We start from the raw sequence: 26,825 nt of genomic DNA, 5'->3' as shown, positions 1-26,825 counted from the left end.
AAAGCAAGAGATTACATTACCAAATATGATATAAATTCAGAGTGGTTTGTGTTTTTCCACTCATGTCTTAAAGTTTTCTCCATGTTAGTGGATACTCTGAATTTAGCATCATTAAATTAAATTAGTTTTCTCTAGATAGCCATTTGATGCTTTTGAATCTCAACCATGCTTATACTTGAAAATTCACAAATGACCTTACTTTGCATTCTTGTTCAATTTCAGGGGGAGAGAGGATTTCCAGGTTTGGAAGGCCATCCAGGTTTGCCTGGATTTCCAGGTCCAGAAGGGCCCCCAGGGCCTCGGGGACAAAAGGTACGTGCCAAGTTGCCAACCAGTAATACCAAAGGAATTAAATCATCTAATTGTGGGACAGGTGTCAAGTTAATTAAAAAGTTACTGAATTATACCCAGAAACTAATATGTAAATAAAGCAATAGAATGGCTGAGTATCTATACTTTATTGTTAGTTTCTTAAAAGAGCTGAATATTACTGCTGTATTCAAATACTTTTGGAAGATGCTGTTAATTGTGTGTGGTTATTGGGATCCTTGCGACAAATTATGTCCTGTCAGGAGCTCAGCTGAGCTGGAGAGAGCTGAACTGCCAGGTGTCAGAGTACTTGTTAAGACAACAAGCCAGAATGAAAAGTAACAGTCAAACCTTTAGCCACTTACTATGACAGTTATATAAGCAAAATGTTGAACCAGAGAAAGCGTGGACTTCCCCACTCTTCCATTACTCTTCATGGAACAGTGCCAGTGAGGGTCAAATGGATCAGCACAGCCACAGGGAATTGTTTTACTGCTGAGGGAGCTTGGAGCAAAAAACTTCTGTTTTGTAGCATACCCGAGGGCAGGATGGGAGAAGGGAGAGAGGAGGAAGGGTAGAAGGAGAAAACTACCGAGTCAGAGTACAGAAAAAAATGTCCTCAAGAATCCCCCCTCTCCCAATAAAGAGGTCTTCACCAAAACTCCAGATAAAGAGGCCTTTCAGTGCAGATATGCATAGAAGCGTGGCCAGCCAAGGGGATTGATTCCTTGACTATAGCTCCCTTCAGAGACTGCCATGCATCGGCTGTACACTAATTCTGTTGTGGGATGGGCACATGAGACTTTCCTCTATGAGGCTTACCATGAAGCCTTTGTAATTGCCTGTGGTTGAGCCTGAAAAATCACACATAGGTCTTTAGCCAGGAGCCAGACTCCTCAATTCCATCTCTTGATTTTTTAGGACTCAAATGAGAAACATAAGTTACCCCAACATGGACCTGAATGGGTTGGACTTTGAAGAGTTATGTCAAAAAATAGGTAATTAGTCTGAGGCCACTGTGGATCATGGTCATAATCAAAATTATTCCAAGCAGGACAACCAAGCTTGCCTGGAGGAATGAGTGTAACCATATACCCCACCATTACCAAGCCAGGAATAGAAGGCCCATAGCCCATCTGATCTAATTTAGAGAGCCAGGAGACTTTTCTTAAGTCTTGTGATGGACTGTTCTACCTTGCCAGTTTTAGTGATGTAGGTAAAACTTGAGATTCTGGCAATAGCAGGACCCCTTCTTGGTTGGCCAGCAGGAAGTTGAGGACTATGCTACTATTCAACACTACTCAGGTCAAGGAATTTAGGCTAGTCTGTTGTGCTTCCAAAGCTAAAGTGGTATTATTAGTGACTTCAGTAGAGGTCAAGGACAGGTTGCACACAACCTTTCATAACTGAATGACCCTGACAGGGGAAAAGTTGCCAGGAACATACACACGAACAGAGAGTCAGTAATACTACATGACAGTTCTCCTGAGGAACCATGGTCTACTGGGTTTTGAAGTTCCACTCTTACTTTATTTAGTGTAACATGCTCAGTGAGAGGAGCTGTTTTGAATATTTGGAAATCTCTTATCAATTACTCATATGTACATGTTACATTGGTAGGAATGTTGAAGGGCCTGGCTTTTATAAAAGAAATACTCCAATACACAATACTGAGAATGTAATCATCATTGATTATCATGGGAGTCAACCAGCCAGAAGTCCCTCCTAATGGGCAGAGTGGAATTGGAAAATTTGTATAAGTTTAGGGGCAGGTGTCGGGGAGAAGGCCACCACTATCAAGGTCAAAATAGCTTCATGGCAGATCCCACATCCCTTTTCCCAGATGTGTCAGTTAATCCCATCTCAGACAGGAACAGTTTGACATCTGAGGAGGTGTTTTGTTTCTGTTGTGTCAGAGTAACTGTGGCAACATATCCAGTCCAGTGTAATAAGGTTGGAAGTACTGAATCTGATGTACTCAAAAGTTCCATGTTTACAGAGGTGACCATTTGTTGTATTCAGTGACATAGCAGTCAGATGTTTATCTGCGGGGTTGGGTGGTAGGTGACATATCTACCAGTTTGTCAAGTTCAGAGTCGTGGCAGTTATCTGGGACAGATGTATCAGTGAATTTAGTAGGCAGAAGTCACACACGCTGTTCTGTGGGAGAGAAAGAGGCGAGGATAGATCTGTATACTCTCCCTCTCCTGTACCCAGGCTCATAGATCCAAAGGTGCTGTCCACCTATCAGTTGGGAATACTTTTCCCCATCGACTACTTTGTGGGCAGTCTCTCCTACATCATGAGCAAGAATAACATCTTATATGCATGCTGAGGTATGGAATGGGATAGGAAGTGATAAATTAATTTTCCCCCTTTTCTCAGAGGACTACTTGATGAGTATCCATTTGATTTCCTTAATGCTCTAATGGCATGATGTACCACTTTTCCATGAAATAAAATTAAGAAAAAAGGGTTTTCAAACCACTTTTCCCTTCCAGAAAAATGAATAGAACTGGCCCTTTCATGTATCAGTCCACCAGTATACCTAATACAGACAGTAAAGGAAGATGAGCCAAAAAAGCCATTAAAAAAAAAAACAGAAACTTTGCCCAATCTTAAAATTCACCTCATTTTCACAAGGCTGTGCCTAAGGTAAGAAGAACATAAGTAGTTCCAAGGTGTTGAGGGATGGGATGGTCTAATCCAAGCTGGAATTCACTGAGATGTCCCATGCCAATAGTCTGTATAGATTGCTGCTGAGTTAGTGCTCAATTCTGTCCACCTGACACTTTCAGATGTCTGTGCTATCTCTGTGCCACTCTTGGGTACACAAGGAACATTCTGCTGTTTTTGCACCTCATTAGACATGGGAAATTCTGTTGTATTTCCCATCTGTTTAAATTCTATGCAGTCATTAGGAGTCTTGCTTTTTCCTCAATGTAAAGTTCTACTCAAGAAATTTAGCACCAGTCCCTTCTGCTCTTGAATCTAACAAAACTTCCTTGATGTACTGCCACCCAATGTTCTTGTTTATTTTTCCATATAAACATTAGAGGCACTATGTCCAGTTTAAAAAATAAGCTCATGTTATTTCTATTTTTATTGTATCAAATTTATAACTAAATTGTTGAGAATTGACTTTTTTATATTGATTTCTATTATCTAAAATATGAAATGCCTTTCCATTTGTTCACGTCTTCTTTTTTGAACTTGAGAAGTGTTTTAAACTTCTCTTCTTTTGAATCTTTATTTCTTGTTAAGTTCATTGCTAGATGGTTTATCTTTTTTTTTGCTACTTTAAATTGCATGTTTTCTTCCATTACATTTTCTAACTGGTAGTTGTTGGTATATAAGAAAGGTATTGATTTTTCCATATTAATTTTATATGCAGTTAACCTTACTGAATTATGTTATTGATTATAGTAGTTTTTCATTTAATTATCTTGGGTTTCCCATACATACAATCATATTATTTGCAAATAGTGGTAGTTTTGCCTCATTCTTTCCAATTTTTATACCTCTGATTTCTCTCTCTTATTTAGCCATGTTGGTTGGTTAGTACAACCGGTACAATATTAAGGGATTTTTGTCTTATTTCTGCCTTTAGTGGGAAGACACAAAAAGATTGATTGAGCAAATGATCTTCTAAGTTGTTTTAAAATAGAATTAGATTTTCTGCCCATTTTTGGATTGGGTTGTTAATTTTTTTCTTATTAAGCCATATGAGCTGCTTATATATTCTGGAGATCAAGCCTTTGTCAGTTTCATTTGCAAAAATTTTTTCCCATTCCGTAGGTTGTCTTTTTGTTTTACTTATGGTTTCCTTTGCTGTGCAAAAGCTTGTAAGTTTCATTAGGTCCCATTTGTTTATTCTTGCTTTTATTTCTATTGCTTGAGTAGACTGTTCTAGGAGAACATTTTTGAGATGTATGTCAGATAATGTTTTGCCTCTATTTTCCTCTAGGTTTATTGTATCTTGTCTTATGTTTAAGTCTTTGATCCATTTTGAGCTTATTTTTGTGTACAATTAATTATCCAAAGAAGACATACAAATGATCAATAGGCACATGAAAAAATGCTCAATATCACTAATCAGAGAAATGCAAATCAAAACTACAATGAGGTATCACCTCACACCAGTCAGAATGGACATCATTCAGAAATCCACAAATGACAAATGCTGGAGAGGCTGGGGAGAAAAGGGAACCCTCCTTCACTGCTGGTGGGAATGCACTTTGGTGCAGCCACTGTGGAAAACAGTATGGAGATTCCTCAAAAGACTAGGAATAGACTTACCATATGATCCAGGAATCCCACTCCTGGGCTTGTATCCAGAAGGAGCCCTACTTCAGGATGACACCTGCACCCCAATGTTTATAGCAGCACTATTTACAATAGCCAAGACATGGAGACAGCCTAAATGTCCATCAATAGATGACTGGATAAAGAAGAAGTGGTATATTTATACAATGGAATACTACTCAGCCATAAAAACCGACAACATAATGCCATTTGCAGCAACATGGATGCTCCTGGAGAATGTCATTCTAAGTGAAGTAAGCCAGAAAGAAAAAGAAAAATACCATATGAGATCACTCATATGTGGAATCTAATGAGAAAAAAAAAGCAAACAAATAAAGCATAAATACAAAACAGAAACAGAATCATAGACATAGAATACAAACTTGTGGTTGCCAAGGGGGTGGAGGGTGGGAAGGGATAGATGGGATTTAAAAATTGTAGAATAGATAAACAAGATTATATTGTATAGCACAGGGGAATATACACAAGATCTTATGGTAGCTCACAGAAAAAAATGTGACAATGAATCTATGTATGTTCATGTATAACTGAAAAATCGTGCTCTACGCTGGAATTTGACACAACATTGTAAAATGATTATAAGTCAATAAAAAATGTTAAAAAAATAGAATTAGATTAACTTTAATCTCCTTAGATATGCATCTGTTGTGGAAAAAATAGATTAGTAAACTTGTTTTAAAGCAAGGGGTGATAGGCAGAATAATGCCAACCCCCTAAAAATGTCCATAACCTAATCCCTAGAATCTGTGAGTATGTTCAGTTACATAGACAAGGAAAATTAAGATTGCAGGTGGAATTAGAGTTACTAATCAGCTAGTCTTAAACTAGGGAGATTATTCTGGATTATCTTGGTGGGCCCAATATAATCACATGGGTCCTTTAAATGTGAAAGAGGGAGGCAGAAGAGTCAATGTCAGAGTGATGCAATGTTTGAAAGACTCGTTCGGCCATCACTGACTGTGAAGATTGAAGGGGACCATGAACAGAGGAATGTTGGTGGCTGTAGAAGCTGGAGAAAGAAAGGAACTTAATTCTCCCCTTAGAACCTCCAGAAAGTAACACAGCTCTGCCAGCGAGACCTCTGTCCATACGGCTGACTTCCAGAACTTTAAGATTGTATTGTTTTAAGCCAGTAAGTTTGTGGTAATTTCAAAAGCAGCATTGGAAACTAATACAGCAGGTAACCTTTTCTCCAAATGAAACTTTTCGTGAAAGTTCCACATAAAACAGATAAAAACAGAACTTCACTGATTGAAGAAAGGCTGTGACATAGGCACAAAAGAACCTCCAGTGGAACCTCTAGGGTTGTGAGTTGAGTAGTTTGGAAGCCACTGGTAGAAAGCAAGATATCCTATTTTAATAAAAACTATTGAAAGTGTCAGATGGTGGCCTACCAGCTATATGTTCCTCTGAAATTCCTGCCTTTTGGAGCAGAATTAGGTTTCCTTTATTCCATTTTTAAAAGGAAGTATTTTATAAAACTTAGTAAGGCAAGACTTTAAATTCTCAGCAATGTGATTGTAACTAGAAATGGGTGAAGAGATTAACACACATGTGAGCAACCCCTTTTGCATGGAGTCTACAGCAGAAGCTAGAAAGGAAAGTCTGTGGTTCTTTCTTATTCCTTCTTAAACTGTGCCAGTAGAAAGTCCCTTAAAAAACGTAGCGAACGTTTAAAACAGCAAACTCAGGAACAGCTCATGTTGGGGCTCAGAGATGATGCTATTTATTAGCAGCATGGCAAGCAGACTGACACAATATGGAAACTGCCCAGACATTCAGCTCTTACTTTGTTTATGCATAAGTGATTTGGGGAACATCTCTCCCACTACTTCATCTTTCTTTTCTTGCATGATTCATGATTAACGTTACAAGTATAACATTTCTTCTCTATGTCAACAGTTTTATCCTCAGTAAATAAAGACCTTTCTAATTTTTTTTTTTACCATATAATTTACTTCAGTGCTTTCAGTCTCAATATTAAATGCTAATTCCTTGGGTACGTAAGTTCCTCAGTAACTTTCACAAAGATTCACAAAAATTTGTCTTTTATTTTAGAATCTGAAATTAGTTACTTGAGGGCTATTTTTGAAGAAAAAAAAAACTAAGTATGTTGTATTTTTCAGGGTGATGATGGTATTCCAGGGCCACCAGGACCAAAAGGGATCAGAGTAAGTGATACTGGCTGTATCAAGTGCTTTGTGGGTCAAAACAGACAAGAAGCAAATTAAGTGGTAAGAGACATCTGGAAAAGACTCATAGTGAAATGTAAAAAGAAAAATGGCATCTTTCAAAAGTTAAATTTGAACCTGTATATGTCTACAGTTAGCCTTTCTTTAGTATTTTGATAGTTACCTTTATATATCCAGATGTCTGTTTAAAGTAATGTAAGATTTTAAAGTAGTTGTGTTAAGAAATGTGAAAGTGCTTAATTCCAATAATTTTTCAATTTCTTTAAAACATACATCATACAAGTGTTTTAAAGCAGAACTTCCCAACCATTGTGATCATCTCAGTCCAGTTCAGAGGACTGTCACCTCAGGCTGTGTACTCTCCCAGTGTACCATGTACAATGATGATAATTTTCTTTGTGTATCTTGAAGAGAGTAAGTTTGGGAAGCACTAGTTTAAAGTGCTATGTTAAAGAATAACTATTTTTGGAATACTACATTTCCTCAGTTCTAGAATGTATGATTTTTCAAGTTTTAATGTTCTGGAAATCAGGATGTCTCAAAATTGGGGTGCACATTTAGTGTAATTTTTCTGAAAAGCTTTTAGGTTGACATACACTTTTTAGTGTGTTTTAGAATTGGGAAGAAACTATAGTTTAAAAATAGCACTGGCTTTTGGAAAATCATATTTAAATTTTCTGAGCCTCAGTTTCTTCATTTGTTAAATCAGAGAGTCAAAAAACACAATCTCCAGGGTCTCTTTTAGCTTTGAAATTCTGTGTTCATAGATTGATGAGGTCCCTGAATTGAAGTATAAAATATACATGGATGGTGACACAGCATATTTCTGTGTGTGAAAAAGACAGTTAAACATTCTGATCATCTGATTTTCAGAAATTTAGTAGATGCACACATTTTATAGAAATATTCAAAGCATTCTGTTTGCTATATACTTCTTAACATGTAGCTTGCCTTATATGCTACTTATGACTGGCATGGGTAGGTTACTGGAAAAGCAGGGAAGAAGCTCAAAACCCTTAGTTTATTCTAGCAGACATATTTCTGTAATGAATGAATATCAATATACTATTAAAGCTCTTCATAATAATCATAACATATCTCATAATAGTTATAGTTACCATTAACTATGTCCCGGGCACTGTTGAGACGATAAAAAACTATCTGGTGTATCAATTCCATTTTCAAGTGTCTGAGAGTGCTTAGAGATCAGTGGGCTGATCATTCTTGCAGCCTTATGTCTCAGCTCACAGGCAACCCTTGGCATGCAAATTTTAAAAGACTTATTATTATGGAAAATTTTACGCATACACAAATGTACAGAGAATATCAAACGATGATCTCCTCCCATGTCCCCATTACTTAGCTTCAAAAATTAGCAACATTTTGACAAATTTATTTCATCTATACCTCATCACTATTTGGGGGAATATTTTAAAGTAAATCCCTCACATCATTCATTCCACCAATCACTACTTCAATATGTCTCTCAAACTGATAACCATTATAGCATTATTAAACCTCAGAAACTTAGCAATAACGTTTCAGTATACTTTAAAACTCGGTCCTTATTCAGATTTCCTCAGTTGTCTCAAAGATCTCTTTACAATTGGTTTGTTTAAACCAGGATCCAAGCAACCTTCACATATTACATTTGGTTGCTATGTTTCTTAAGCCTCTTTTATTATGACATTGGCAAAACTGGGTCATTTGTGCTGTACTGTGTTCCACATTCTGGATCTGGCTGATTGTTTCCTCATGATGTCATTTAAATTGTTCCTCTGTCCTCCATATTCCCTGCAAATTTTAGGCTGCCTTGGAAGAGGTACTAGAGAGGTTCCTGGGGATAAAGAAAAAATTACGTTTAACATGTATGCCTTTTACTGTATGTAAATTATACTGCAAAAATTTTAAGAAAATAGAAAAAGAATACAGGTAGTGCTGTGTACCTATTACTGAATTACATCTTACAGCACCAATGTCTGTCCTATTTTTTTGATGCTAGGTTTGATTAATGCTTTCAGATAAATGAGGCTGATTCTGCCATCAAAAATTTCGCCATCAACTCTCACCTAATAGTTTAGCATCCATTGATGATCATTACCTAGATCGATTTTTTTTTCATTTAGAGCTTAGAGTTGCAAAATGGTGATCTTTAAGAGCCTATCAATACTTCTTTGAATAGCTTGAATTCTAATTTATCAACTGAAATCTAATAGGGTAATGAGTTGCTACTCTAGCAACTTCTAGTGATGAACAAGGAAAGTTCTTTTAATTTACCATTATTAAGATACGAGGTTTATGTGTTTCAATCAATTGTACTCATTATTATTTTTTAAGCCCAAATTATGCCATCTTTGTTCTATGGGAACCCCTTCAAGTTGACCCATGTGCTCTGTCCTATTGACAAAACCCTATTGATTGTTGATAATTTCCTTGCTTTCTGACACAAGAAGACTCTTCAGGCTTATCTTGTATATGTCCTCTCCAGATCTAGAATTGACTGTGTCTCTGATTCCAGGTTCTTTTTAGTGATTTAGATACCACAGTCTGAATGTAAGAGGTTTTCATTGCTACTAGATTTGTCACTGTTTTGATGTATTTTCAGTGGACAGAGTTAGGAAATATGTATTTTTTAGAGAGAAAAAATATCACGAGTTCACATTATTACTTCCAATTGAAATTTAAATAAAGAGTTTTATATACTTATTCTCTGTCCCGACCACCTCTCTCCCTAACGTGAAAATCTTGATTCCTAATGACATTAATGTAATTTATTGTTTCCTTTAACCTGTAATAAAGCTGTAATAGCTTCAAAATAGCAATATACAAATAAAAAAAAAACCATTTCAATTTTAATAGTAAAAATAGAATTCTCAAATATCACTAATTATTTCTTTGCTGTTCTTTTTCCCCCTTTGAAATGACTAATTTCTAAGCAGTCAAAATACCATGTTTTAAAAGCATTCAAAGTAATTCTCTTCTCTGTATGGTTATTATCCACAGCTTGTACATTAGGTTCATTGGTTCCAGTTTGCTTTCAATTTTTAACGATTGCCTTTTTACCTCTTTTTAATTTTTCATTATTTAAAGCATTTATATTGTTCTGAAAGAGAAGATATAGTCAGAGATGCTTCCCATCCCTCCTTGCCTTCTCCCAATTCTGTTTCCTTCTTCCTCCAGAAATAATCATGTTTATTATTATCTGTTTATCTTTTCACTGTTTGATGTCACCACCTTTGTTTTAAAAAGGTAGCATATTATATTCACTACTTACACTTTGTTTCTTTTACTTAATAGTATATCCTGGAGATCACTACATATTTCAGTGTACAGAATTCCTCATTCTTTTTAACAGCTGCATAGTTTTATATTATGAGGATGTACCATAATTTATTTAGTCATGTCCCTATTGTTTCTAATCTTTACTTTTAACTATGGTTGTATCGCCATTTCTAAACTTTAGCTGAAATAATCCTGCAGTCAATAACCTTGAATTTCATATTTTGTTTCATAATTTCTTGTGTGCCTTTGGGATAGATTCTTAGAAATGAGTTGCTTCAAAGGATAAATAAGTACACGTGTCAGTTTTGCTAGATATTTCCAAAATTCTCCCCATGGTGTTTAAATCCCATTAGCAGTTGTATGAGAGTACTTTTTTCCCATAGCTTCACCTACAGAGAATTTTGTCAAACTTGTATTTTTGCCAATCCTGACAGGGACATTTGATGAAAGAATTTTGGGAGTGATCATACTGATGTTCTCAGGGGCAGATGTATTTGTCACTTACCCATACCCTGCTGAATTCCATATTCATCACAAACCTAGGAGAAGCCCTTTGTCTTTTATAAAAGACATTTCATCCACTAATTTGCCTATTCCTGGTAAGTGCAATGAAGACAGTACTCCCTCAGATAGTTTCTTCTGTAGTTTTCTAGAACAGAGACTTTTAAACATGGATAGTAGTTTTTTCTATAGTGTTTAAAAGAATGAGTGGTAATAATCAGTGAGACACATTTTTCCATTGCTATTCTAATTGTAATTTTCATAATTACCTTAGATAGGATATTATTTTATTGTTATTGATTGTTATTTGGTTCAGGGAATCTATTTCTTTCTATAGGGTCCTCCTGGACTTCCTGGATTTCCAGGGACACCAGGTCTTCCTGTAAGTAGGATTTGGCTTCCCATTTTAAAATCTCTTAAAAAATAATCCAAGAAATATTATACATGTGTTATGTCCCTTTTCAAAGGGAATGCCAGGCCATGATGGGGCCCCAGGACCTCAAGGTATCCCTGGATGCAATGGAACCAAGGTGAGATTTCTTTGACTTAATCTTAGGCAATATGCTTGATAATAATAGACTTAAAAATTTAAATAAATCAATATGAAGAATGATGAAGAAGAGCTATAGTAAGCTTCATGTCTAGGACATATATAGTTTATGTTCTGAGTTAACATTTTCAGTATATTGAAACATCAGTAATTCTTTAAGCACGTGTACTTAGCTGGGATATTGCATTGGATTGAAGATTACTTACTAAATCCCTTTTTGACTTTAGTGTAAAGTGCGAATAGAGTTAAAGAAGAATTAGGATATATGTGTTTCAAATACTTTATCAGTTGTTAAGAGTAACATTTGTGAATGTCATTCATTAGCTTTGCCTTTTTCTCTCAGCTAGGTAGAATTTACTTTTTCAAATATTTAATGTTTTTAAATTTTTTCTTTACCTTGCTTAATAACTTCCTTAAGAAAAATCCTAAAAATCTGTATGCAATACAGCACATTAATTTTACTATAAACTATTAGTATGAAACCTGAAACTTTTCCATCAGTGAAAATAATGAATTTAACAACTTAAAAAGAAAAGTAAAACTTCATACAACAAACAATTTTTCCTGACTCACTTTTATTGCCTTTAGTCAACTGTATGGATTTAACATAAAGTGATAGCAGGAAAAAAAGGAAAATTTTCTCTTTTTTAAAGTTTACATATCATCTCAGTTCTTATTCCCTCACTTTTCTACTTTTCCAATAGGTAATGAAATATGTTATTTTCTGTATATCCTTTTGGCATTTCCATTTTGCGCATAATATTCTGTGAAACTATTCATGAAATACCCTAAATCTTTAACTGACAGCATGTGGCACATTTTATATTAAGGCGTATAGTTAAAATTACTTAAACAAACTATTTTGCGTTATGAAGGCCATATTTTGTGATAATTTTTGTAGAGTATGCTTGAAGGCAGTAAAATTATTTTTACTTCCAAAATTTCTCCAAGTCAGTGTGACCCTTGCCAATAATAATAGTAATAATAAAAAATAACATATTTCTTCTTCTTATTATTATTTTGGATTTTGACGCTTGTGGTCTTCATTTCAGCTGGGGCAACCTTACGGTGATAGGACCAATGTGGAGTTAGTTTGCATGGCACATTGCGTGTTAAAGTGGGCTACATTCTTGTGTCTCTTCTGGTCATTTGTGGGTTTTTTTTGCCAGCATGCCTTGAGCAACAAACAGACCACTAGCCAAAGTTTTAATGTGGAAGACAAATGTATCTGCAGTGGTATAGTATCCTGTGTGATTAAAGGGATCTTTCTCCTTCTTTTTGTTAAAGTAGCGCCTTAGCAGATCTCATGATTAATTTGTGTTTGAGGTCCCCATTTATGTGAGTGAGAAATTTTTAAAATGGATTTATTATGTATACTTTCAGATTAAATGGTTTCTTATGTTTCTTCCTGTGTAACTAATAGAATGAACCCTAGAGGTGGAACCAGAATATATGGGTTGTTTTGTTTTCTGTCTTCTAAACTTGGTGTGCAGGCCACTTCCTTTCTCTCTGGGCCTACTTTTTCCACGTGCAAAAAGTGGTGGGTATTGGACAGTAAGTCAACGGCACACAGCTATAGTAATTTTACTCTTTTAAGCCTCTGACAAGGATGTTTCTAGGATTACTATGGCATGTAAGTATTTGAAAGGAGGTTGCATTGGGGTTCTTTTATAGCAATTTTAGTTTTTGTTTTCTAAACCAAGTGTTCATATTAGTACTTTACAATAGTGAGTGAGAAAAATTGGGTGCCTAGAAAACATAACGACCTGAAATTGCTAGAACTATTGCTATTATTGTCCTCTTGGTGATATTAACGGCATTCTTTCTTACCATCTTTTCCTCTTTACAAAAATAATTTGAAATAGTTTACAGTAAAAGAAAAATGTAATAGGGCAGTTAAAATAAGGATCTATATAATACATGGGCAGGAAATTGGGGCAGATCATTAACTATTAAATGTGATCATGGCCAGGAATCTGTGGGGTGATTGTCTCAAAATGGATTTGTCAGAAGAAAATGACTAAGGTAGAAGATTTTTCTCTTTATTTCTGATTGGGATTGATGAATAGGGATAAAAGTATCTTAGAAGGTTGAATTGATATGGGATAGTTGACATTGAAGTAATTGGAAAGTGAAGGCTAATGAATTTTTGGCAATCTGGCATGTTTCAAAATGGCTTTTACAGAAATCTTTTCAATAAGTCATTGTTTGTTGATATAGTTATGTTTTATTTTTTTATTCTTCCCTGCTTTTTATTTTTAACTCCTTCTAGGGAGAACGTGGATTTCCAGGCAGTCCGGGTTTTCCTGGTTTACCAGGTCCTCCTGTAAGTTATAAAGTTTGGGATTATAATGAACACAGGAATTGACAGAAGAAGCAGAAGTGTAGAAAGTGAGCTCAGTGCATTCATGTTGAACAAAGTAGTACATTTTGAAGTAGTAAACTAGAAAAGAATTTTTTTTAAAAGAAGTTGGTAGTACATATAGTTTTGTGCTGGGTAAAAGCAAAGATTCTGTGGTATTTAATATAAATGTCATCTCTAAGTATCCTAAGATACCTTGTGCTCAGACTGACCCTGCAGTAGTCTATTCAATTTGGAAAGCAGTGTGTTCTTTTTCTTGCTCCCCTCTCATATACATAAAATTTTCCTTTTCTTTTTAATAATAGGGGCCTCCTGGGATCCCAGGTATGAAGGTAAGCATCTCATTGAGAAGGTAAACATTTTTAATAAAATATTTGGAAAGCCTGCATTTTCAATCAGATAATGTCTCTGACTTCTGTCTTAGAATGGATGCTTCTAGAAGTTGTGCAGCTGCACATTTACAAACTCTCAAGTAGTCTCCCTAGTTCTCATGGCTTTAAGTACCTTTTATGGGCTGATACACTTGCAAATGTGTATAACAGACTCAAATTTCTTTTCTGACTCCTTCAATCCTCATTCCATTTTGATACAGTTGACCACCTGCTCCCTCTAGAAATACTCTTTCCCTCTGCTTCTGTGACACTATCTTTTCCTGGTTTTTCTTCTGCATCTCTGGTCGTTCTGCAGTCTTCTATGCAACCTGATGTTATTCCTTCTGTCCAACAAGTATCAGGACACAGTCCTGAAAGCTTCTTTTCCTGTATGCCAGCAATATGATTAATGCTTGTGGTGTTGATTGCTGTCTAGTGAGGAACCACCTACATTTCTACTTCTTCTGAATTAGATGCATGCATTAAACTGCCTCCCCGGCATCTCCACTCAGATATTTCAAAGACATTCAAATTAACATGTGCAAAGTTAATGCAAATCCCAAAATAAACCTGTTCCTCCCTCTGTTTTCCCAATCTCTAAAATTTGTATCACTGTATATTATGTACGCTTTTACATGTGGCAAAACCCGAGTTAGTATTTACATCTTCTACTCCTTCATACATTTTCTCACTCCATTCTGTCTTGAAATACTGTTAGTTTTGCCTACAAAATATATCTTAAATTCATCCACTTTTCATTTCCACAGCCACCACATTAACCATAATGTCTCATGTGGACTATTATAATAGCCTCTTAACTAGTCTCTTTGTTCGCTGCTAGCTCCTCACTACCCTCCAAAGCCTGATTTATTCTCTACAAAGCGGCCAAGAATGATCTTTTAGAAATGTAAATCAATTATTTAATCTTTTTGCTTATAAACCTTCAAGGGTTCCCCCATCTTTACCTGGCTGACTCCTTACTACCCTTTAGATCTCAGCCTTAATTGGTTGCCCTTCTTTGAATACTCAAACTAAATTCCTCTGCTATTTCTTTTTTCAGTTGAAATATATTTGACATATAACATTGTGTAAATATAAGTTGTACAACATTGTTAATTTGATACATTTATATATTGTAATATGACTGCCATTGAAACAATAGTTAGCCCCTCTATCACTTCACATAATTATCATTTAGTTTTAGTCCTCCACTATTTTTTTTTTATCATATACCATGTAGTTTTTCTTTATAATCTTTAACAGAACATTTTGTGCTCTTAGTTGTTTACATGTTGTGGTCTGCATTTCCCAAGTATATTGTTAGCACCATGAGAACAAGAAGTCTTATTTATCTTTTTCACTACTAAGCATCCAAAACTCAACACAATTTTTGGCAAATATGAATATTTAATAATTTTTTTATGAATGAGTAACTAAAGGTATGACAGGTTCTTAATAAATTAACTGTACTTCAGCGTACTCTGGCCACTTCTTCATTTTCCTTCAAAAGGTAAATTTATTCATTGAGATCGCCTAATCTTCCAGGACACTTATGTAACAAATTGAATTCTCAGGTCATTTTTTTTTTTTTTTTTTTGTATTTTTGCCAGCTTTCCTGCATCATGACTATTACTTACAACTTCCGTTAATGGTTTCTTTCAGGGAGAACCAGGTAGTATAATTATGTCATCACTGCCAGGACCAAAGGGTAATCCAGGATATCCAGGTCCTCCTGGACTACAAGTAAGCATCTGGTGATTTTCTTCTTTGCTATATTGATTAAATCAGATCACAGCATCACTTTGTTTATCCTCAGCCTTTAATACCCTCTATTTTAGTTATAGAAATTATCATCTGAAGTTTGATAGACATTGCAGGTACCTTGGACCTGAAAATAAAAGCAATCTGGACCAGGGAGAATTTTAAGAAGAGCTGCTTTGTTCTTTTACCTCTCAATCCAGTTTCCATGGGAATTTTTGTTTTGGGGTCTTGCATTAGAAATAGGCTACTGTATTCTTATTCTTGTGCTATGGATATCAATAGGGTAGTACGAGTAGTTGTCATAATTGTAAATGGTCTGATTAAAGATAAAAATTACCGGTTTCCTATTTAAGACATTAGAAGATATTTGTAACACTATCAGTTATACATAAGATATGAACATGCTTTGAAGGCTGAAAGAATAAAATTTATGCATAGTGAATGTCAAGTATAATCTTAAGAAAAAAAGTCATGTCAGCCTACACATAACATATATAGAGACAACAGTAACTTTTGGGTGTTTATAAAACAGAAAATTAATTTCTTGAGGTCTGTATTTCATAAGGATTGATCCCTTTGCCAAAAATAAAAATGACTACTTTCTACTATTTGATTGTTTAGATAAAATGTCAGACTTTTCTCATTAACCACTTTCTCTTTCCATACTTGATATAACCGCGTGTTCTTAAATGCTCTCAGTCTTGCCTTTTATCTTTTATAAACTTTTACTATATTATATTTGAAAATACAGCAGAATACATGCAAAAGATATATAAGTTATGAAGCATAACTACCAAATGAACACTTATAACTCAACATAACATTTAAGAACTAGAATATTATATTATGGGTAATTTTGAATCAACCTGTGGTTTTCTTGACTGTCACATTCTTCTGCATTCTCCCAAGATATACCTACCATCTTAAATTTTCCACTGCTTCTTAAAAACAGTTTTATTACATATACATATATCTTGAAACAATAGAGTATTTAGTTTAGCTTTTAAAATAATATGAAATTTATGTGTAGTTTTCTACACCTTTTTCTATTTGATATGTTAAGTTCAGTTTCACTTCCATGTAACATTCCATTGTTTGAATATACTACAGTTTGTTTCTCTGATCTCCTATTGTTAAATATTTGGGTTGTTTTGGGATTTTTTTTAAATTACAAAACACTCTAGGATTTATACCTAGATATAAAATTGCTAGATTTCAAGGCAGTCAAATTTTCAACTTTTTAAGATGCCAAATTATGTTCCACAATAGTTACACCATTCCCTTATCTTTTGTCCCAGTTATTCTCACTTCCTTCTTTGCCTTTAATCTTATTTATTTATATTTTAAAAGTAAGGAAGCCACCTTGAAATGAGTAGCCTTCTTGTTCCCATTTCTAACATAAAAACCCCACTAAATGTCCATCTTTATTGCTTTATTTTGTAAAATGACCTCACTGTGTGTTGGTCTCACATTTGTTATAAACTGCTGTAAAACAAGTTTTCTAAAAGCTGCATTTTTCCTGTTTCATTGAATTTCTTTACAGTTACTTTTATTCTACATTTTAAAACTATTCTTGTAATACTTCAAAATTAAAGAATTATAGAACAGAATTCTGGCAACTAAAGTTTAAATTTCATCCCTTTAGTTCTTTGTACAATACAGTGAGGGTTTTTTTCCTCATCCTTTTCTTTACTTCCTTAATAACAGGGCCCAGCTGGTCCCACTGGTATACCAGGGCCAATTGGTCCCCCAGGACCACCAGGTTTGATGGTAAGCTTACCTCTATAGTTTCATTTCTTCTCCTCCTTTTCTTTTAATTTCTTTTATAAATATTTATATTTATATTACTTGAAAGCATAATGCATTTTCAATGCTCATAATCTATAATTTTCTTATTTATGGGAGATTTTACAGCATTATAGTAAACAATATATGTGCTAAGTAATAGCTCCATTTTATAGATGGAAAAAAATGAGATACACAAAAGGAAAGATTTTAAATAAAGTATTTTGTTGGCACCTCTTGATGTGTCAGTGTTGAAGTTGGTTCTGGACATCTTATTAAGACACTTTAGTCACTTGATGAAATATGTTTCTTCAAGCTGCAATTTTCTGTTAAAGAGGAACAAAAACAGATATTCACAAAAAATACCAGTTCTCATTTCTTAGGGGCCTATGACAAAACAGTAGGATTGGTGAGGGTAGTGAATCAGTCTGCAGTGGATTTGTATACACCAGGAAAGAAGCAAAAACTTATAAAGACCCTGAATAGGCAGCCAATTCTCTTACTTTTTCACCTGTTTGGTACCTTATATTTTTACTCTGCTCTAATAAATTCTGTTTTTACCCCTAAAATACTTAGATTTCATTCAAGTCATGTTTTAGACTTAGAGATATGCTGTTGCCCTCTTAAAAGGGCAAGAAAATTGTACTTCAGTCAAAGTAATTTTCATGTGCCACTCTATCTCTCATCTACCATATATTTAAGTGACAGTTTTCATTATACCTGTATAGATTGTACATTTTTGCCTGTGACAATTGGTCCTCTATTCGTGAATGAAGGAAATAACGTTCAATAAACACTAGAAGATCCATCAGAAAAGACTGTAGTTTCTGCTTTCTTAGAAATCTCCAGAAGAGGATTAGAAAACCTGTTTGTTTAGTTTGTTTCAGTTGTAGATGTCTTGCAGAGCATGAGATTCTGGACTAAGGCAGTTTTTCCTAACTCTGTTGTTACAACCTTGGCATACCCTAGGTGTATTGTTACACCTTGAATTCCCTTAATTCTTGTGGCCACATACCTGATTCACTCTGTACTTCTGAATGTCCCTGCAATTAACCCTGATTCAACCAGTGAAGCAAAGCCTTAGAAATGCCACCAAGGTACAATATGTAAATATAGGTCCATTGAAATCAAGAGGTGATTTACTTGGACAGACAGATGCCAAATTTATTTTTCATACCTTGAAACATTCTCAAATATACAAAGATCATATAAAATAAAACTGGAGTAAGAAAGTAAACATATGCTTTTTAGAACTAGACAGTTAGTTGTCTTATGGTACCTAAATTTAACCTATAGTTCTGATATGGTAAGTTTGATGTTTATTGAGATTCATTTTTGTACTGATTTTGGCACTAGTGCTACCCCTCTGCCTCTACCTGTCCTTGCATTTCTTCTCCTGCCCACTTCTAGCTTGTCTCAAGAAATCTCCGCATTTATCTAGTTTGTTTAAATCAGTTTAAATGTGTGTCTCTTACTAGAAAGCAATGAGAAAAAAAACAGGAAATATTACTTTGAAGGGCTTCTTCAGTCCTCACTTTTTATGAAACCAAATAACTTAATGAATTCATTAATACATAACACTTTTTCCATTTTCTGTGTCTTCTGTTTTTAGGGCCCTCCTGGCCCACCGGGACTCCCGGGACCGAAGGTAATTTTCTTTTTCTTTACATCTTTTATTTGTTGCGGATTCTTTTTGTTATTGCTGGTGATGTTTTAAACTGAAGTCTCTCTCTGCAGGGGAATATGGGCTTAAATTTCCAGGGACCCAAGGGTGAAAAGGTGAGTAAAGAAAAGAGTTGATGATTCAGCCCTCAGTTTTCTCCTTTCATAGTCATTTGAACTTGTCTTTTTGCTTCTTGCAAATAACTTAGCTTACATGTTATATTATTGTCTGTGTAAATTATGAAATATCACTTTCTTATTTTATCTTGCTAACAGGGTGAGCAAGGTCTTCAGGGTCCCCCTGGGCCACCTGGGCAGATCAGTGAACAGAAAAGACCAATTGATGTAGAGTTTCAGAAAGGAGATCAGGTGAGTATGTAGAGAGGAAATCAACAAACATCTTGCAATGAAAGTGGCATTTGATTAAAATGCACTACAAGCTGGAATATGGTTATATGTGGAAGTATTTTAAAAATAACAAGGATTTGAGATAATTAAATTTTTAAAGAGCTTTATTGAGATATACTTTATGTACTATGCAGTTCACCGATTTTATGTGTACAAGTACATTCTACTTATTTTTAGTATATTCACAGGGTAATGAAACCATCACTACAATCTAATTTTAGAATATTCTCATGAGCCTGCTCTAACAAAACCCCATACCTATTAGTTGTTACTCATATTTCTCCCCAACCTCCTAAGCCCTAGGCAACCACTAGTCTTAATTTTTGGCTCTGTAGATTTGACTGTTTTGAACATTTTATATAAATGGAATCATGTAATATGTGATCTTCTTTCTCTGGCTTCTTTTACTTGGTGTAATGTTTTCAAGTTCATCCATGTTGTAACATTGGGACTTCATTCCTTTTTTTGACTGAATAATATTTCTTTGTATGTATATTCCACAATTTTATTAATTCATCAGTTGATGGGCATTTGGATTATTTGCATTTTTGGCTATTATGAATAATGCCTTAATGTACAAAATTAAATCATGGTAAGATAGATAGTCATTGTCTTAGATGACCATATTCTCGACATTTAACTGATATGCAAGGAGAAAGATACTACTCATTAAACCTTGTTGTGTTTAGAAATAATTATCTGATATGTTGCTTCTATTAGAATAAATGAGATGATAAAGCACTTCTTTTATAGAATAGTGGCTCACCCTTCAACAGTGTGTGTGCACTGTTGTTTCACTTAAATGCTAGTAAGAAAGAATAAAGGAAAATTATTTTAAGTCTACCATCCATATGGATCAGGCCATTTCATTCTCCGCCAAAAATGTATGTGTGTTAAATAGTCCCCAAATCTTAGGTACTCTTGCTTTTTATAAAATATTTTATAAGAATATAAATCATTAATACTTTAAGCATTTTCTTGTTATTTACTTCAAAACTTGGCTTGTACATGCACTAAAATTAACTGAAATGAGCAAAGATGGCTCTAGAGTCTTTTGTCTAGTAGATTGCAACTTTGAATTTGAAACTTATTATTATCTTTGGTTATATTACATGAGTCTGTAGTTGAGCCTGTTAAAAATGTTCGTAGCTAGCTATAGTACTAACAGTATTAATATTGCGGTATTTTCCCCTATTACTGCATAGGGACTTCCTGGTGACCGAGGGCCTCCTGGACCTCCAGGGATTCGTGGTCCTCCAGTAAGTAACCTAAAATTGTTTAGCATCATTTAATGTAAACTGATATTGATATATAGTACTCCATGAACCAATATAAAATTACATTTTTGTGTATAGGGTCCTCCAGGTGGTGTGAAAGGTGAGAAGGGTGAGCAAGGAGAGCCTGGCAAAAGAGTAAGTGTTATGACTGCTAATACTCTTTGCAGAAAACTTTAAATATGTGTGTGTGTGTGTGCGCACATGCACATGCATGTGTGTAATTTTATTCTTTTCTCTTAAATCCTGCTTTTATTGCCTCAAAATGTCATGACTGACATACTCATTTATTATAACATTGAAGTCTGAAAGGTCTACTTAGTAGAGTCAAAGGCAGGAATAAAGCTCGTTATATTTTTTAACCTCATACTTCCTAAATAACAAATTTACATTCTTACCTTTCTTTGAATTCTATAGGGTAAACCGGGCAAAGATGGAGAGAGTGGCCAACCAGGAATTCCAGTGAGTATTTGGAGTCCATCCCGTGCCCCCCGCAAAATGGTAACATTTATACCTGTTGGTAGAGAGCAGGATGACAAAGAGGCTTGGGTTTGCAAATAGATGAATAGGAATTATTCTTTCTTTATCTTTTGACTATGAATTTAAAATTCCTCTGCTTTTAAAGACAGATTTTTAAGTCAGATTTATTGAGATATAATTTTTATACAGTAAAATGAACCATTTTTAGTGTACAGTTTTCTGTGTTTTGACAAATGCATACAGTTGTGTAACCATCTCCATAATCAAAAATAGTTCCATTGCCCTCAGAAGTTCTCCCATGATCTTTTGTAGTTATCCCCTACCCTGTCCCCCCACTCAAAGCCCCTAGCAACAACTGATCTGCTCTGTCCCTATAATACTGCTATTCCAGTGTCATATAAATGGAGTCATATTCTTTATGACTTTTTGAATCAGAGTTCTCTCACATAGCATAACACATTGTACTGTATATCAGTATTTCTTTCCTTTTTAATTATTGACCAGTATGTAGTTGTATGGATGTACCAAGGTTTGTTTATCCATATACTCATTGAAGGATTAAGACCATTACGAATAAAATGCTAAAAAACATTCACATACCATTTTTGTGAACATGAGTCTTTTCAGTAAAAGTTTTGACACATAATTCTAATTACTGCCCCCCAAAAGAGGGAAATGAAAACATCTGAGTCCAGAAACATTATTTTAAGCAGCCTCCGTATCAGGAGTATTCACTGCAGATGTTAAAAGAGGTTTTCAAGGACAGATAGAAAATCTGATGAAATTTGGAGACTATCCTGAAGGAAAGGGTGCATTCTAAGCAAGATTAGAATGTAGAAATAATAAAATCAGACAAATTGGTTTCCAGATGCTTTTGTGAAACAGGCAGCCCTCGGCTTACAAACTCTAGATACACAAATGGTTTAAACATAGAAAATCGTATGGGGGAGTGGTAAACTCAGGGCCTCAGTTCCTAGCTTCTTTCAGAACAATAATTTAGGCATCCATGATGTTCAACAGTTGCCTCTGATTGTTTTTGACAGATATCCCTATCCCTGGGAAAAAGGCTTTTCTCTGTTTGCATTAAGAGAACTCAAATTAGATCAAATAAAGGTAGTCTTGCAAAGGGGACCTTTTTGGGAACCACCAGACAAGTCAAATAATGGCAGTCCTCTGGGAATGGGGCTTTAAAGAAGTTCCAGCCTAGTGCTTTCTCTTCCAATTGCTGCTGTGCTGCTGGTTTTTACCGTGATTGTGAGCTGTTGGTTTTCAAGGCTACTGTGGAGATGAGGAAGAGTGATGGGAATAGAGCCACAAACCTGTGTTCTTGCCAAAATTCAATCTTTTTTTCCCAAGAAATGCTTCCTGGATTGCTGCAAGCCTTTGATTAATTACTAGAGTTCTAAAAAAGTTGACTATTTTTGCCAGTGTCCTTGTTGCTTTTATGGAGGAGAGGATTTTTGGAGGTCCTTACTCCACCATTTTTGCTGATGTCACTCTGTCTTCTGTGGTTTAAAGGGTTTGCCTGGTGATCCTGGTTACCCTGGTGAGCCAGGAAGGGATGGAGAAAAGGTAAGAATTTTAATACTTTGAAGTGACTGGTTTTATTCTGATTAACATAATCTTTTCTTTCCCAAGATTGAGTTGTAAATGAAAAAAAATTCTAAGTAACTAGCTTTGTATTCAAAACATACCTTCTTTAAATCCATCTTTTGGTGGCGGTCTTTTTTCTTTTATACCACTTCCTCTAAATTTTCTTTCATTATCCTAAATCACAGTCCATGTGGTGGAAATACATGGAGAATTGTTTAACTTCAACATTTCCATTGTGAAAAGGTAGTGCCTTTGCTTTGAGCATGTATTGACAAAACTTTTGTTCTGCAGAAAGAGGATTCAGCACTATTTTAGTGAGGTCCTCATACTAAAAAGGCTTATAGCTGTGAATTTAGAATATCTCCACTAAACATTTCCATTCTCTATGCAACTATTGTCTGGAAGTCTATGGCTAATTCTTTGTTCTTTTTTCCATTTGATTATGCAGCGTGACTGAAATCATTTACTTAGTTACCTATTCTAAAAGTGACTTTGAAAGAATGTATGAAATGCACAATTCTGCTATTTATGGCAGATCACAAAATATCCAGTTTTCCAACCTCTCTGATCTTTAATGGCTTTCTATGAAAACCCAAACTGGAAAAGCTTTGTTGTGCAGGCACGGAAGGAAAGGTGTTACAAACTTGAATGTACCCAGAGACCACATGTTTTAATGATGGTTTTTATCTCGAAACTAGATCCAAGTTCTAGCTTGGCTTAAGAGATATAGCTAGAATAAAGGAAGATAATAAGTACTCAAAAAATAGGATTTTGTTTTTCAAGTTATAAGTAAAGTTATAGGACAGAGTATCTCCTTAAACTAAAAAGAGCTCATGGACAGATGAAAGATACCTATGAACAGGTCTAGAGTGAGAATAGAGGTGTGAGAGAGACATCTATTCTTGGGTCTTGGCCAGTAGAGTAACAGTTGAATGCTGTTTTCTTCATTCTATTGTAGCTACTGGTTAAGGGTAACAGTTTTGTCTGAATTTGTCTTTTACTAGAGTCTAAGAGTGAACTCATAAAAGTAATGATGGTTCATTAGCTATTCCTGATGATAGTTAAGTCCATCAGCTCCAAAGTATCTGTCACTAATGGAAATGACACTAAACTTTTGCGCCTGACGATTTTGTTGAAAAGGAACATGGCTAAATGTAAGAAAATGTAAGTTTTAGCTGATTCTAGTTATAACAGCTTAAAATTCAACATCTTCTTTTAGAATATTTATAGTTTGCTGGAAAATAGGAGTCTTAAAATCAAAGGATATTACAGCTAGAAATACTTTAGAATTCTGGACTAAGTTAATTGATTTGGTCAGCATATAGCTGGTAAATCTGAGACAACATCACAGGTCTTCCTAGGCTTAGCTAACCACTGTTTCATTTCCTCGTTTTGTATTTCTCTATGAGATATTTTATTATGGATTTCCGGTTCTTTATGAAACTTAGTTTTCATGTGATTTTTACTAACCTATTTTACAATTGTATTGAACAGGGCCAAAAAGGTGACACTGGCCCACCTGGGCCTCCTGGACTTGTAAGTTTTTTTTCAGTTTTTATTCATTAAATTTATTTGTGCATTTTAATTTTTGTCTTGATTATATATTCCATACCTTTTCCTCTTAGAACACAAAATTCTAAGTCATTATCAACTTCTACTGTCTTTAAAAGTCTTTACATCTGAAATCTTCAGTGATGTTGACCTCAAAGTCTTTGTATTGCTTTGCCTGTGTGTTACTTCTCCTATATAATAAAGATCCAAAATTATGTCATTGGTTTTTTTGCATCACGATTGCCAAATCATTTCTCAAGTAACCAGCAGGTGGTGCAAGAGTTGCTTCCAAAGGTTCAATAAAAGAAACTGTTGGGGAAACTGTTGGTCCTTTCTCCTGCAGGGCTCAGGGAAAGATGGATTTGGTCTCAATAGATTTTCTCAATTTGTAATTGTCTGATTCATACTTCTTTCTTCCCTGAGTGTGTGCTTCCTAGGGGCTCTTAATAACAAATGTAGGAGACTACTATGAAAGACGACTTGGGAGGTTTACAAATTTTCAGTCATGTTTGCATTCACCATGAAATTTAAGTCAGATATATTTCCAATCTTATTAAGAATAAAATATCATTATTGCAGTTGACATAGTGGTTTTCCTTTGGTTGAAATTTGGTAAGATCCTTGACTTTAGACTGCACTGAAGCTGCAAAGGTGCAAGTGCCATAAAACCATACGCTCAGACACTTGAGTAACATTAACTTAGTTTTTTTTGTCCAGTGAGTCTCAGATATTGATATTTAGCACTTTATCAAATCTAATGAGGATATACCTAAAGAAGATTTTAGACAATTGTTATTCACTTTCATTTTAAAATCAGAGTTTTACTTCTCTGAGAAAGTGTTTCCTTTTAAGAAGTGAGATGATAAAATTTTGATGAATATAAGAGGAAATACAAATTTTGAGAGTACAGCCCTATCCAACAGCCCACTTTCCCTTCTGAACTACTATCTGAATTCTAGGTCCTACAACTTTCAGTTTCCTTTTGTCTGAATATTTCTTAATTTTCAATAGAGCTAGGCTGAATATCACACTTTGCCAGTAGGTGATGATTTATACCTCAGACTGACAGTTTTTTAAATCTAAAGCTTATTTGCCTTTATAGCTCTGTAAGGTTAATTTCTTTATATTTAGAGTATTTAATATAAAATTCTTTAGGCATTCAAGTCTAAGAAGATAGAAAGAGAATGATCAGCTAGCTGATTTTAATTAATAAAGCCTTCTTGGAAGAGATGCGTTTTTTTTTTAAGAGGAAGAAAGAAATGTGGGTTGGCAAAGATAAAGACTGGGGGAAGACGTTATAGCTGTTTGGAATGGCATATTCAAAGGTAAAGGCAAGAATGTGCATGATGCATGAAGTGGTTATAATCAGACATACCTCACTCTCAAAAATTCATTGTTAGAGATAACAGAACATAAAACAGGCGAAAGAAGTATTGGGAGTGAGAAGTGACTTGACAGAGTCCAAGATTAAAAGTAACATCAGATATAGTAAAAAGTAGTGAACAATTTTGAGTCCTTAAACAGGATAATTAACACAGAAAAATTGGTTTTTTGAGGAAGTTATGTCCTAGTAGTAGATTTGGATTCAGGGAATAATTCTGTTAGTCTAAGTGTGAGATAAGGATAGTAGCTGTCGCAACAAGAAAGAAGGGGACAAATTAGACATTTTTAGTAAAGAATTACCAGGCTTAGGTGATTGGAATGAATTGAATATGAATTAGAAGCTAAGAGACATCAAACATAATTCTAGCTCTGTAAGCCTGGGGCTCAGGAAGGTGGTAATACTAGTACTGTTACTGGACATTTTCTAATATGTTGAAGCTTAAGGGTGCTATAAAATGCTACTCATAATCTGTACAAGTAGTCTTGATGATTTTTCATCTGAACACTTTGTGAAAATGATGGCATTGTAATCATATGCAGCTACTAGGTTATTTTCAGAAGAACAAGTCTCTTCCTCTTTGAGTTCCTTTATTTTTTTCTCTCATACTAAAGGTAATTCCTAGGCCTGGAACTGGTGTAACTGTAGGAGAAAAAGGAAACATTGGGTTACCTGGCTTGCCTGGAGAAAAAGGAGAGCGAGGATTTCCTGGAATACAGGGTCCACCTGGCCTTCCTGGACCTCCAGGTAAAAAAGACTGTGCTTAATGCCCCTGTGTTTATAGTATCTTTACTAATCCATGTATATAGTATTGTCATAATAGTCCAGGGTGAGCATGGTAGTGGAAGAAATGAGTATTTTGTAATTGACAGAAACTTCTCAACTCTACTATAGCCTTTCTCACCAAGTTCCTCACCTGTACAAAAAAAAAAAAAAAGCTGAATTATTTGAATAGTGAATGTCCCTTTACCCTAAAAATAATTTCTACCTCTTGTTATTTATAAATTACACCAAACATTTCTGCAATCTAAAAATTT

General features: G+C 34.9%; 1 protein-coding gene across 4 annotated transcripts in view; it reads left to right on the top strand.

Annotated features, from left to right (window-relative positions):
• The window catches only part of COL4A5 (collagen type IV alpha 5 chain), a 196,294-nt gene that overhangs the window by 90,050 nt on the left and 79,419 nt on the right, over window positions 1-26,825 (top strand). For all 4 annotated transcript variants that reach the window (XM_032476034.1, XM_032476035.1, XM_032476033.1 and 1 more), the window contains exons 3-19: window positions 223-312; window positions 6,762-6,806; window positions 10,948-10,992; window positions 11,078-11,140; window positions 13,433-13,486; window positions 13,828-13,854; window positions 15,556-15,636; window positions 17,362-17,424; window positions 19,052-19,087; window positions 19,177-19,218; window positions 19,378-19,470; window positions 20,715-20,768; window positions 20,865-20,921; window positions 21,201-21,245; window positions 22,782-22,835; window positions 24,351-24,392; window positions 26,403-26,535. In XM_032476034.1, coding sequence (XP_032331925.1) covers window positions 223-312; window positions 6,762-6,806; window positions 10,948-10,992; window positions 11,078-11,140; window positions 13,433-13,486; window positions 13,828-13,854; window positions 15,556-15,636; window positions 17,362-17,424; window positions 19,052-19,087; window positions 19,177-19,218; window positions 19,378-19,470; window positions 20,715-20,768; window positions 20,865-20,921; window positions 21,201-21,245; window positions 22,782-22,835; window positions 24,351-24,392; window positions 26,403-26,535 — 1,024 coding nt within the window. The remainder of the gene's footprint in view (window positions 1-222; window positions 313-6,761; window positions 6,807-10,947; window positions 10,993-11,077; window positions 11,141-13,432; window positions 13,487-13,827; window positions 13,855-15,555; window positions 15,637-17,361; window positions 17,425-19,051; window positions 19,088-19,176; window positions 19,219-19,377; window positions 19,471-20,714; window positions 20,769-20,864; window positions 20,922-21,200; window positions 21,246-22,781; window positions 22,836-24,350; window positions 24,393-26,402; window positions 26,536-26,825) is intronic.

This window comes from Camelus ferus, chromosome X (assembly GCF_009834535.1).
Source record: "Camelus ferus isolate YT-003-E chromosome X, BCGSAC_Cfer_1.0, whole genome shotgun sequence".
Classification (NCBI taxonomy): domain Eukaryota; kingdom Metazoa; phylum Chordata; class Mammalia; order Artiodactyla; family Camelidae; genus Camelus; species Camelus ferus.
Note: the sequence above shows the minus strand (reverse complement) of the source record. Positions and strands in the feature narration are given on the sequence as shown.